This window comes from Bos taurus, chromosome 2 (assembly GCF_002263795.3).
Source record: "Bos taurus isolate L1 Dominette 01449 registration number 42190680 breed Hereford chromosome 2, ARS-UCD2.0, whole genome shotgun sequence".
NCBI classification, from domain to species: domain Eukaryota; kingdom Metazoa; phylum Chordata; class Mammalia; order Artiodactyla; family Bovidae; genus Bos; species Bos taurus.
In genome coordinates, this window is record NC_037329.1 from 129837813 (window position 1) to 129850322 (window position 12510).

At 44.2% G+C, this 12510-nt stretch overlaps 1 protein-coding gene across 1 annotated transcript; it reads left to right on the top strand.

Annotated features, from left to right (window-relative positions):
- Positions 1–5858: 5858 nt before the first annotated feature.
- TEX46 (testis expressed 46) lies at positions 5859–10057 on the top strand. The gene is made up of 2 exons (XM_024982737.2): positions 5859–6136; positions 8340–10057. Exons 1-2 carry the CDS (start codon positions 5945–5947, stop codon positions 8634–8636), a joined length of 489 nt encoding a protein of 162 aa, XP_024838505.1. The 5' UTR covers positions 5859–5944; the 3' UTR covers positions 8637–10057.
- Positions 10058–12510: the final 2453 nt, after the last annotated feature.

The following is a 12510-nucleotide window of genomic DNA, read 5'->3' on the forward strand; positions in this document are numbered from 1 at the left end:
GTTGATTGTATGTTAAAGAAGTTGATTTTTTTTTTTTTTTACTAAGTACATAGAAAAAAATCAACTTCAGGAAAATTAAGTTCAGGGAAACTAAAGCTTTGCCAGAAAGAAAATCATAGTACAGCACATGGTTCAGCCATGAGCGACACATGTCCAAAATAACATGAACAATGAAAATTATTTTAACCAAAGGGATAGAATTATATTGAGAGAATGGAGAAAGGAGAAAGTTTATGGAGGAGAGAGGGGGTGAGAGAGGTTATAGAAGAGTCAGAATGGGGGTGGATGAGGTTCTGTATCAAAGCTAAATTCCCATCATCCATCATAAAATGATAGTATATAATGTTGAAACCGAGTAAGACCCTATGGTACTTGCCCTCCCTGTCCTCTACCTGCCTTTTGTCTGTGGAAAATCTTTAGCCAAAGAACAAGTTTAATCAGAGAAGTGAGTAAATGCAGAAACAAAGGAAAATGGTCAAAAGAGACCAAATAACAATAGTGTAGTCATTAAGCAGAGTCAAGTACCTTTCAGTTCAGTTCAGTCGCTCAGTCGTGTCCAACTCTTTGCGACCCCATGAATCGCAGCACGCCAGGCCTCCCTGTCCATCACAAACTCCCGGAGTTCACCCAGACTCACGTCCATCGAGTCAGTGATGCCATCAGCCATCTCATCCTCTGTCGTCCCCTTCTTCTCCTGCCCCCAGTCCCTCCCAGCATCAGAGTCTTTTCCAGTGAGTGAACTCTTCGCATGAGGTGGCCAAAGTACTGGAGTTTCAGCTTTAGCATCATTCCTTCCAAAGAAATCCCAGGGCTGATCTCCTTCAGAATGGACTGGTTGGATCTCCTTGCAGTCCAAGGGACTCTCTAGAGTCTTCTCCAACACCACAGTTCAAAAGCATCAAGTCTTTGGTGTTCAGCCTTCTTCACAGTCCGACTCTCACATCCATACATGACCACAGGAAAAACCATAGCCTTGACTAGACAGACCTTTGTTGGCAAAGTAATGTCTCTGCTTTTGAATATGCTATCTCGGTTGGTCATAATTTTCCTTCCAAGGAGTAAGCGTCTTTTAATTTCATGGCTGCAGTCACCATCTGCAGTGATTTTGGAGCCCAAAAAATAAAGTCTCACACTGTTTCCCCATCTATTTGCCATGAAGTAAGTACCTTTAGTTCCTTCCCAAAGGCTATAGATAATACTCTGAGGCCATATCCTGTGAGCTGTCTTAAAGATTCTGAAACTCCCACTAGGTGGAAGAAGTTAACTACATAATGACCAGATTATAACCATGACATAAGCTGCCACAGTTCTGAGAATTGGCCTCAAGGAAATGGGAACAAAACAACCATAGAACTGAAGACTAATTGTACTTAAAACAATCAAGATGAAACTGGTCACATCACCGATGATCAATTTCAAGATGACTGTCAGAGATGACTGTGCTATTTCTACATGTAGCCACCCCACTCAGGCTGGCATCAACCCCCCCCCCACATTCCCCTCTTGCCAGCATCCAAAACTTTCCTTTCCAACCTGGCCTCTTTAATGGCTTTTGAGTGGCAAGCAGTCTAACCCCCACTATCATTTATAATGTCAAAACTGAGAAATTCTGAAATAACAGAATAAGCATACTATTGAGATGTCTTGTTGTTTTTCAGTTGCTCAGTCCTGTCCGACTCTTTGCGACCCTATGGACTGCAGCACGCCAGGCTTCCCTGTCCATCCCCAACTCCCAGAGTTTGCTCAAACTCATGTCCATTGAGTCGGCGATGCCATCCAACCATCTCATCCTCTGTCGTCCCCTTCTCCTCCTGCTATCCTTTCCAATGAGTTGGCTCTTCACATCAGGTGGCCAAAGTTATTGAAGCCTCAGCTTCAGCATCAAGTCCTTCCAATGAATATTCTGGTTTGATTTCTTTTAGGATTAATTGGTTGGATCTCCTTGCAGTCCAAGGGACTCTCAAGAGTCTTCTCCAACACCACAGTTCAAAACCATCAATTCTTCAATGCTCAGCCTTCTTTATAGTCCAGCTCTCTTCCCAGGTGGTGCTAGTGGTAAACAACCCACCTGCCAGTTCAGGAGACCTGAGAGACTCGGGTTTGATCCTTGGGTGGGGAAGACCCCCAGGACAAGGAAATGGCAACCCACTCCAGTACTCTTGTCTGGAGAATCCCATGGACAGAGGAGCCTACAGTCCAAAGGGTCGAAAAGAGTCAGACACGACTGAAGCAGCTTAGCACACATGCACACTCCCATCCATACATGACTACTGGAAAAACCATAGCTTTGACTAGGTGGACCTTTGTCTCCAAAATAATGTTTCTTTTTTGAATATGCTGTCTAGGTTTGTCATAGCTTTTCTTCCAAGGAGCAAGCGTCTTTTAATTTCATGGCTGCAGTCACTGTCCACAGTGATTTTGGAGCCCAAGAAATGAAGTCTGTCATTGTTTCCACTTTTTCCTCACCTATTTGCCATGAAGTGATGGGATGCCGTGAAGTGATGAGACCAGATGCCATGATCTTAGTTTTCTGAATGCTGAGTTTTAAGTCAAGTTTTTTACTCTCCTCTTTCACTTTCATCAAGAGGCTCTTTAGTTCTTCTTCACTTTCTGCCATAAGGGTGGTGTCATCTGCATATCTGAGGTTACTGATCTTTCCCTCCTAGAATCTTGATTCCAGCTTGTGATTCATCCAGCCCAGCATTTCTCATGATGTACTCTGCATATAAGTTACTATTTAGATAAGGTATAAGGTGAAGTTGCTCAGTCGTGTCCAACTCTTTGGGACCCCACAGACTGTAGCCTACCAGGCTCTTCCATCCATGGGATTTTCCAGGCAAGAGTACTGGAGTGGGTTGCCATTTCTTTCTCCAGGGGATCTTCCTGACCCAGGGATCGAACCCAGGTCTCCTGCATCGTAGTGAGAGAGTCATTTCCTAGGCAGGTTGATAGAAAATCTAGGGGTCCCCAAGGAGAGAGGGGTCTGGAATTCTCAAGGAGGAAGAAAGGACAAACTTTTTTTCTTTCTCCACATTCCTTAGGATTATATAACAATAATGTATCCTGCCTGAGGACAGTCTCTGGATTAAGGACAGTCTTTGGATTAAACCTTCTGGCTAATTCTGTTATCTTAAAATGTAAATTATGGGAGTAGGTCTGATGAGGTCTTTACAACCTCCAGACATTCTTTGGATTCATTAGAGAGTATATAACTTCATTGTCAACACTAGCAAGCGGGTACTCTTTCTACCCCCTTCTGATGCCTATGTCAGAAGCTTTCTCTATCTCCTTTATACTTTAATAAAACTTTATTACACAAAAGCTCTGAGCGATCAAGCCTCGTCTCTGGCCCCGGATTGAATTCTTCTCCTCCGGGGGCCAAGAATCCCGGTATATTTGCGTGATTCAACAACAACCTTTCATCTTGGGGGGTCCCTCGTCCGGGATTCTTCTAATCCGGGGGCCAAGAATCCCGGTGTATTCGTGTGATTCAACAACAGCCTTTCAGTAGACAGACGCTTTACCATCTAAGCCACCAGGGAAGTCTACTATTTAGATATATCAAGATAAATATCACAAGAAACAGCTAAAAGAATTGGAATTGGTTGTTTGAGTTGTGGAATGTGAGAATGGGAAGGAGTGAGATAGGAGATGGAAACTTGTTTGTTTTAAACCCTATAGTTTTACCTGACTAGCTTGAAAGTTTAGTAACTTAGTACCTGTAAACATTTATTTTTTTGGCCAGGCCAAGGGGCTTAGAGATCTTAGTTTCTCCACCAGGGATCAAACCTATGCCCCCTGCAGTGGAAGCACAGAGTCCTAATCACTGGACCACTAGGGAATCCCAGTCATTTGATAAAATTTTAAATTAGATTTTGCTAAAGTATCCAGTTGCAATACAGGAGACCTGGGTTTGATCCCTGGGTGGGGAAGATTCCCCTGGGGAAGGGAATGACAACCCTCTTCAGTATTCTTGCCTGGAGAATTCCATGGACGGAGGAACCTGGAAGACTACAGTCCACGGGGTTGCAGAGTCAGACACAACTGACTGACTAACACACACACAAAATTAGATTTTAAAATATGCATATCCTTGGACCCAGCAACCCTACTTTCCGAAAAACATTCTAGGAAAATGTTTAAGTATATGTACAAAGATTTAACTTCAATGTGTTTATCTCAGGTTCCTACAGGCCCAACAAGTGGCAACTAACTGAATATACTATTAGAATAATATAGTCATTAAAATTTACTTTCGAACATAAAGAACTCTCATACAAAATAGTGAGCATATGTCGAAGATGTATTTAACCAATTATTGAGAGGACCAGCAGGTTGATAAAGCTGGTTCAAAGGAAAATATAAGAAAATGATAACTAGTCACCAGTCATTAGAACGCAGAATGCTGGAATAAGACTGTAAAGTTGAATAAGAAAAAAAAAAAAAAAAGTCCTACAAGGCTGTAAAACTGTAAACATTGAGGTTACTTTTTCTATCAGAATTCATTTGCATCTATTTACCAAAAAAATCATTTGCAAATTAGCCATTTTTTCCAGAAATAACTAACTCATTTTGAAATTGTAATTCATTTTAAATTAACTTTTAACAATTGGAGTAAATTACACATAGCATAAAATTCACCATCTTAAGTGTTTTAAAGTGTACAGTTCACATGATTCTGCAAACAGTCTCAAGAACGCTTTTCATCTTATAAAACTTTGTACCCATTCAGCAAAACAACTCATCATTCCCCTCTGTCTGCCACCCCTGCCAACCACCAAACTTCTACCTCTGTCTCTATAAATTTTTAAAAAAAATTTTTTTGGCCGTGCCGGGTCTTTGTTGCTGCTCACCGTCTTTCTCAAGTTTCAGAGAGCAGGAGCTACTTCCTAGTTACAATGCATGGGCTTCTCATTGGGCGGCTTCTCTTGTTGTGGAGAACAGGCTTAGGTGTGAAGCCTCAGTAGACGTGGTGCAGGGGCTTAGCTTCCCTGCAACATGAAGAATCTTCTCAGACCAATGATCGAACCCATGTCCCCTGCACTGGCAGGCAAATTCTTAACAACTGCTCCACCAGGGAAGTCCTATCTCTATAACTCTGATCACACTATTTAGCTCATAAGTGGAGTCAAACACCCTTTACTTTTTGCTGATTTCACTTAGCATAATGTTCTCAAAGTTCATCCATGTAGTAGCATGTATCAGAATTTCCTTCCTTTTAATCTCATCCCACTGTATTGATATACAACTTTTTTTATTATTATACCATAAATAAGTTTTATTTATCCATTCGTCTGTTGATGGATTTGGGGGTTGCTTCCACCTTTTAGCTATTATAAGTAATACTGGTATGAACATAGGTATACAAATATCTCTGCCAGACCCTGGTTTCGATTCTTTGGGATATATCCAAGTGAAATTGCTGGAGCAACTTTTCCATCTGACTTTAAGAGTCAGGACCCTAATCAATATTAAATCCAATAAAGCAGCAAGTGACCAACAAGTGGGCCAGTTAGACAATATCCTGGTATGACTGCGAACAAGCCCGCAGAAATCTTTTTGCCTTATTTCCAAGGTTTGGATGATTTTTCTTTGCAGTCTCACTCTCTGTGAGGGGAGGGGCTCTGTGCTGCTCACCACTATATCCCCAGCGACTAGGCGGCCTGGAAGTACGGCTGAATGGCTGAGGTATCAGAGAGGCCCCCATCACTTGGCTGGTGTGCGGATGTCATGAGATGATGCTTGTAAACTGCCTGTCAAAGTCTGGCACATTGTGGCTACTTAAGACATAAGAGGGGTTAATATTATTGTTATGCGGCAGCTGGGGATAGGGGCCGGTTATGACTCAGAGTGGGGAGCAGCCATGACTCCTGTCATGGAGGGCAACTGTCCTTGATGGGGGGACTGAGGCAGGACCTCAGGGCCTGGGTGCTCTCAAGCCATAATGCTGGGGGACCTCATGTCTCTTTTTTGGAGTCTCCAAGGAATACTTGCTTCCTCAGGCACCATAGGAGCGTTGATGGCTTGGCTGATCAGCTATAAGCCAGCCTTGTTTGGTTTTCTATTCCTTCTGCTGTTGCTTAGCAACTGGCTGGTCAAGCATGAACTCAAACGTACCCTTCAAGAGCCCCAGCAGGTGAGCGAGAGGGACCTTAGCTTCCACTGAGGGTGATGGGAGAGTCACAGCTAGATTGTGGGGTGGGGAGACAGGTAAGGTGTCAGGAGAATTGGGCAAGACGGAGAAATCCGACTCTGGTCTAAGAGTCTTGCTCTGTAACTCCCTCTTGGGTGATGGGGGACAAAAGCATTTTCTTCATGAAGCTTCAGTTGCCTCGACTGAAAACTAGGGCCCATCCCAGACTCCTCTACTTCATGTTTAATGACAACAGGCTTTGACAGCTAACAGCTACTGTATGTATTTTTAAATTATTTTTATTTTATTTGGTTGTACTGGGTCTTAGTTCTGGCATGTGGGATCCTTAGTTGTGGCATGCGATCTCTTAGTTTCAGCATGTGGGATCTAGTTCCCTGATCAGGGATGGAATTTGGGCCCCCTGCATTGGAAGCCGGAGAAGGCAATGGCACCCCACTCCAGTACTCTTGCCTGGAAAATCCCATGGATGGAGGAGCCGGTAGGCTGCAGTCCATGGGGTCGCTAAGAGTCGGACACGACTGAACGACTTCACTTTCACTTTTCACTTTCATGCATTGGAGAAGGAAATGGCAATCCACTCCAGTGTTCTTGCCTGGAGAATCCCAGGGATGGGGGAGCCTGGTGGGCTGCCGTCTCGGGTCGCACAGAGTCGGACACGACTGAATCGACTTAGCATCAGCAGCAGCAGCATTGGAAGCATGGAGTCTTAGCCACTGGACTACCAGGGAAGTCTCTAAGAACTACTTTAAAGGGGGGAAATTAAAATGGGTAAAGTTAAAAACATGTGTAACATAGATACGTCACTCAAACTGAATAATAAAGACAGCAGGAATATATCTAGATTATGACATATTTTATATGAAGTTAAAAAAAACATGCAAAACAATATCCTGCCTTGGGTATGGATGCCTGTGTACAGTGAAAGTACATTAAGGCAGGATTTCTCAACCTCTGCATGACTGATGTTTGGGGCTGGATAATTCTCCATGAAGAGGGGACTGTCTTGCACAATGCTGGAATTTTGTCAGTATCCCTCTACCCACAAGGTGGCAAGATCACCCCTCACCTCTTTTGTGACAGCTAAAAAGTTCTCCGGACGTAGCCAGTTGTTCCCAGGAGAGGGCAGAATAGCCTCCCATTGAGAACTGGTATCAAATGGAGTAAAGAAATTCCTGGAAAAAATAAATACCAGATTCAGGATTACGGTTGAGATGAGGCTCAGGGATGGAAGGGAACACTGCCGCAGACGCCACAGGGGACCTCAGTCGCCTTTGTGATACTGTGTTTCTTAAGCTGGTATGGGAACATGGGTATTTGTTGTGATATTTACTTTTTCTACATGTCTGAAGTACTTGATTCTTAAATGGTTTTAAAGACCAGGAATTTGTAGTTGAATACTAAAAGAAAAAAAAATTGTATTCTTATCAACTGCATGCAGAGAGGGGCGGGACAGATAAAGATGACAGAGATCAGAGCAGTACATGAAACACTGAGGCTTGGAGGTTTTACCAGGCCCGACTAAATTCTCAGAGAGGCACGCTGGGACTTAAGAGAACGAACTTAAGGTGGCCGAGGGGAGGAAGGGTCGGGGAAGGGATGGTTTTGGAGTTTGGGATGGACGAGTACCCATTGCTATCCTTAAAATGGATAACCAACAAGGAACTAATAATAGCACAGGGAACTCCACTTATTTCTCAGGCAGCCTGGATGGGAGGGGATTTTAGGGGGAAATGGATGTGTGTATATGTATGGCTGAGTCCCTTTGCTGTCCACGTGAAACTATCACAACATTGTTAATTGGCTATACTCCAATACAAAATAAAAAGTTTTTTTTTTTTTTTTTTAAGAGGCATGTTGGGAAAAGCACAGCTCTAGAGACAGACATGTTTGGGTTAAGGATTGTACGTCCTCTGTGAATACAGCTTAGCGGGCCATTTCGCTTATTCCTATGAACCAAAGGCAGCCCTAGGTCCTGGGAGTTTGGGGACTCTCATGCAGGCTGGGTGATGCTGAGAAAGGGCCATTTCCTCCCTCCGTTCTCTCACTCACGAGAGGAGGCAAAGAGGCAGGTCCTTAGATGCTGGTCATGAAATTGACCAAGATCATGTTTGTAACTCACCTGGCATGGGAAAGGATGACCCTTATTAACAAACTTTTCCTCTGTTTGTGGCCATGGGGAGTTTAGGAAGAGGCCGAGCAATCCAGGACTTGCGAAGCCAAAACCAACGGCAACAGCCTAAACACGAAAGAAGTGGAGAGGTTGCACGCCTGCTTTGCCCTCCAGGACAAGATCCTCGAACGGCTTATGTTCAGTGAAATGAAGCTGAAGGTCTTGGAAAATCAGATGTTCATCGTATGGAATAGGATGAATCACCACAAGCAGTCAAGCCGACGGCGGACTTTTCCAGGAGGAAAACACAGAATGCGGAGGCGGGAGTCCCTGTTCTCCATCCTCTCTGATTGCACTTCCAATTCCCCCTGATGAGGCCGCAGAGACTGCGGTGGGCTGGCCTCTTCTGATGTTATCTTTCCTCAGTAAAGCCCAATCAGAGACTACTGAATTTTCTTAGTGAATCACGGTGGACAGGACAATTGGAGGCAGAGAGATCGGTCGCCTCTAGAAAAGAAATCTGTACTCACCAGGGCAGCCAGATCGCACCTTATGACACCGCCTGCTGGGGGCTCTCAAATCCAGCCCTTCCTCTCTTTCACCTTCACCCTGGTCCAGGGCCCTCTCTTCCTGTTCACCTTGAGTCTTATAACCGCCTCCCCAGTGCGATCCCAGCCTCCAGTCACCCCTCCCGCTGGGCTCAGAGGCCACAGCCAGCCCTGCCAAGCACAGCTCTGATACCGGCCACTACCTTTTCTTGGGCCAATGCCTGGCCACAGTTGACAGAACTCCTCACCACGGTGTTCAGGCCCCCCACGATCTGACCCCCTTCCCAGCCTTCTTTCGCAGTTTCTCCCTTTTGCCTGCTTTTTTCCCTATACCAGAGTATTCTAAGCATCAATCACTGGTATGCTACCTTTGTATTTTTGCCAGAGCTGTAAGCCACCTGAATGTTGACCTCAATATTGTCCCTTTGAATCGACTGTTTTTCCCTTAATAAATTTGCCTGTAAAGGGAAATAATAATACAAATAAATAATCTATAAATTAAAAAACAGTACCATTTGCTCGAAATAGAACCTATCAAAATAAAGACAATAAAAAGAGAACGATGTTATGAAGTTCCATCCAGAGAGCTTAGTTGTCCACTTGGAAGGCCTGAATCAGTAAAATTTGGGTTAAAAAGGGAGTTTAGCGAGTGTTAGCGCTTGAAAGATATGCAGCCCTCAGCTGAGACGGTTCTCCACAAAGGAGAATTAGGAAGGAAGTCTCTACCTTGCTGTGGGATCCGGGGTGACTTAATGCCCTGTGGGTATCTCACTTAAAATCATCTCTCTGGAACTTCCCTGGTGGTCCAGTGGCTAAGACTCCATGCTCCCAATGCAGGGGACCCGGGTTCAATCCCTGGTCAGGAAACTAGACCCCACTTGTTATGACTAAGAGATCACATGCTGCAGTGAAAATCAAAGATCCTGTGTGTCACAACCAAGACCTGGCACAGCCAAATAAATAAATATTAAAAACGTTGTTGGTAAAAATAAATCAATGCAATAAGTCATCTCTCTCCCCAAAAGTTTCTTGTACTCGCCTCAGTTGCGGTTGACCAGCCATCCCCCAAATGCAGTCACATCTTTGCTCACGTGGTTTCTTCCCCTGGAATCCCTTATCTTCCCTTTTCTGCTATTACAATTCTACGCTTCTTCCACAGTCGCCACCTGCAGAAAGCTTCCCTCAACCGAGCTGTAATGAATCTCTTTCCTTAGTCTTCTTATGGCAATTAAAAAAAATTCTTAAAACATTATTTTCGGCTGTGCTGGGTCTTCTTTGCTTTCTCTAGTTGCGGCAAGCGGGAGCAGCGGTGGGCAGGCTTCTCATCGTGGAGGCTTCTTTTGTTGCAGAGCACAGGCTCTAGGGGCACAGGCTTTAGTAGCTGTGGGTCATGGGCTCAGTAGTTGCTGCTCAGGAGTTGTGGCACACAGGCCCAGTTGCTCTGCATCATGTGGGATCCTCCCGGGCCAGGAATTGAACCTGCGTCACCTACATTGGCAGGTGGATTCTTTACCACTGAGTCACCAGGGAAGCCTCTCTTACAGCATTTTATCTGTAATGCTACCATTCAGTTCAGTTCAGTTCAGTCACTCAGTCATGTCCGACTCTTTGCGACCCCATGGACTGCAGCATGCCAGGCCTTCCTGTCCATCACCAAATCCCAGAGTTTACCCGAACTCATGTCCATTGAGTCAGTGATGCCATCCAACCATCTTATCTTCTGTCATCCCCTTCTCCTCCTGCCTCCAGTCTTTTCCAGCATCAGGTCTTTTCAAATGAGTCAGTTCTTCGAATGAGGTAGCCAAAGTATTGGAATTTCAGCTTCAACATCAGTCCTTCCAATGAACACTCAGGACTGATCTCCTTTAGGGTGGACTGGTTGGATCTCCTTGCAGTCCAAGGAACTCTCAAGAGTCTTCTCCAACACCACAGTTCAAAAGCATCAGTTCTTCGGCACTCAGCTTTCTTTATAGTCCAACTCTCACATCCATACATGACTACTGGAAAAACCATAGCATTGACTAGATGGACCTTTGTTGGCAAAGTAATGTCTCTGCTGTTTAATATGCTGTCTAGGTTGGTCATAACTTTCCTTCCAAGGAGTAAGCGTCTTTTAATTTCATGGCTGCAATCACCATCTGTAGTGATTTTGGAGCCCAGAAAAATACAGTCTGACACTGTTTCTCCATCTATTTGCCATGAAGCGATGGGACCGGATGCCATGGTCTTAGTTTTCTGAATGTTGAGCTTTAAGCCAACTTTTTCACTCTCCTCTTTCACTTTTATCAAGAGGCTCTTTAGTTCTTCATTTGCTGCCATAAGGGTGGTGTCATCTGCATATCTGAGGTTATTGATATTTCTCCCGGCAATCTTGATTCCAGCTTGTGCTTCTTCCAGCCCAGCGTTTCTCATGATGTACTCTGCATATAAGTTAAATAAGCAGGGTGACAATATACAGCCTTGACGTACTCCTTTTCCTATTTGTAACCAGTCTGTTGTTCCATGTCCAGTTCTAACTGTTGCTTCCTGACTTGCATTCAGATTTCTCAAGAGGCAGAGCAGGTGGTCTGGTATTCCCATCTCTTTCAGAATTGTCCACAGTTTATTGTGATCCACACAGTCAAAGGCTTTGGCATAGTCAATAAAGCAGAAGTAAATGTTTTTCTGAAACTCTCTTGCTTTTTTGATGATCCAGTGGATGTTGGCAATTTGATCTCTGGTTCCTCTGCCTTTTCTAAACCAGCTTGAACATCTGGAATTTCATGGTTCACGTACTGCTGAAGCCTGGCTTGGAGGATTTTGAGCATTACTTTACTAGCGTGTGAGATGAGTGCAATTGTGCGGTAGTTTGAGCATTCTGTGCATTTCCTTTCTTTGGGATTGGAATGAAAACTGATCTTTTCCAGTCCTGTGGCCACTGCTGAGTTTTCCAAATTTGCTGGCATATTGAGTGCAGCACTTTCACAGCATCACCTTTTATGATTTGAAATAGCTCAACTGGAATTCCATCACCTCCACTAGCTTTGTTCATAGTGATGCTTCCTAAGGCTCACTTGACTTCAGATTCCAGGATGTCTGGTTCTAGGTTGAGTGATCACTCCATCGTGATCATCTGGGTCATGAAGATCTTTTCTGTACAGTTCTTCTGTGTATTCTTGCCACCTCTTCTTAATATCTTCTGCTTCTGTTAGGTCCCTACCATTTCTGTCCTTTATTGAGCCCATCTTTGCATGAAATGTTCCCTTGGTATCTCTAATTTTCTTGACGAGATCTCTACCATAGAATGGATCACAACCTGCTCATACAGATGGCTATACTTCCCCAGCACTCTTCAACTGGATTATGGACTCTTTGAAGGCAAGCACAGTACTTGTATATCTTGTATACCCACCCATGGCACCTAACACCGTGGCTAGCATACAGTCAGCGCTCAATATATAACAAGTATGACTGTTGATCACAGCCGTGCATGTCCTGACATTTTCTTTGCCCTTTTCATTTTGTGATGACTTTCCTATATGCTGTTTTGTTTAAGAGCAGGATCCCTGGAGCTAAACTCCCTGGTGTCAGATCCCAACTCGAGCAACTCTTCGCTGTGTGATTCCAGACGACGAGTAAGTTAAGTGCTGTACTTCAGTTTCCTCGGCTGTAAGACGGCCTCATCAATTGTCGTGAGGATTAGATACATTATCACAGGT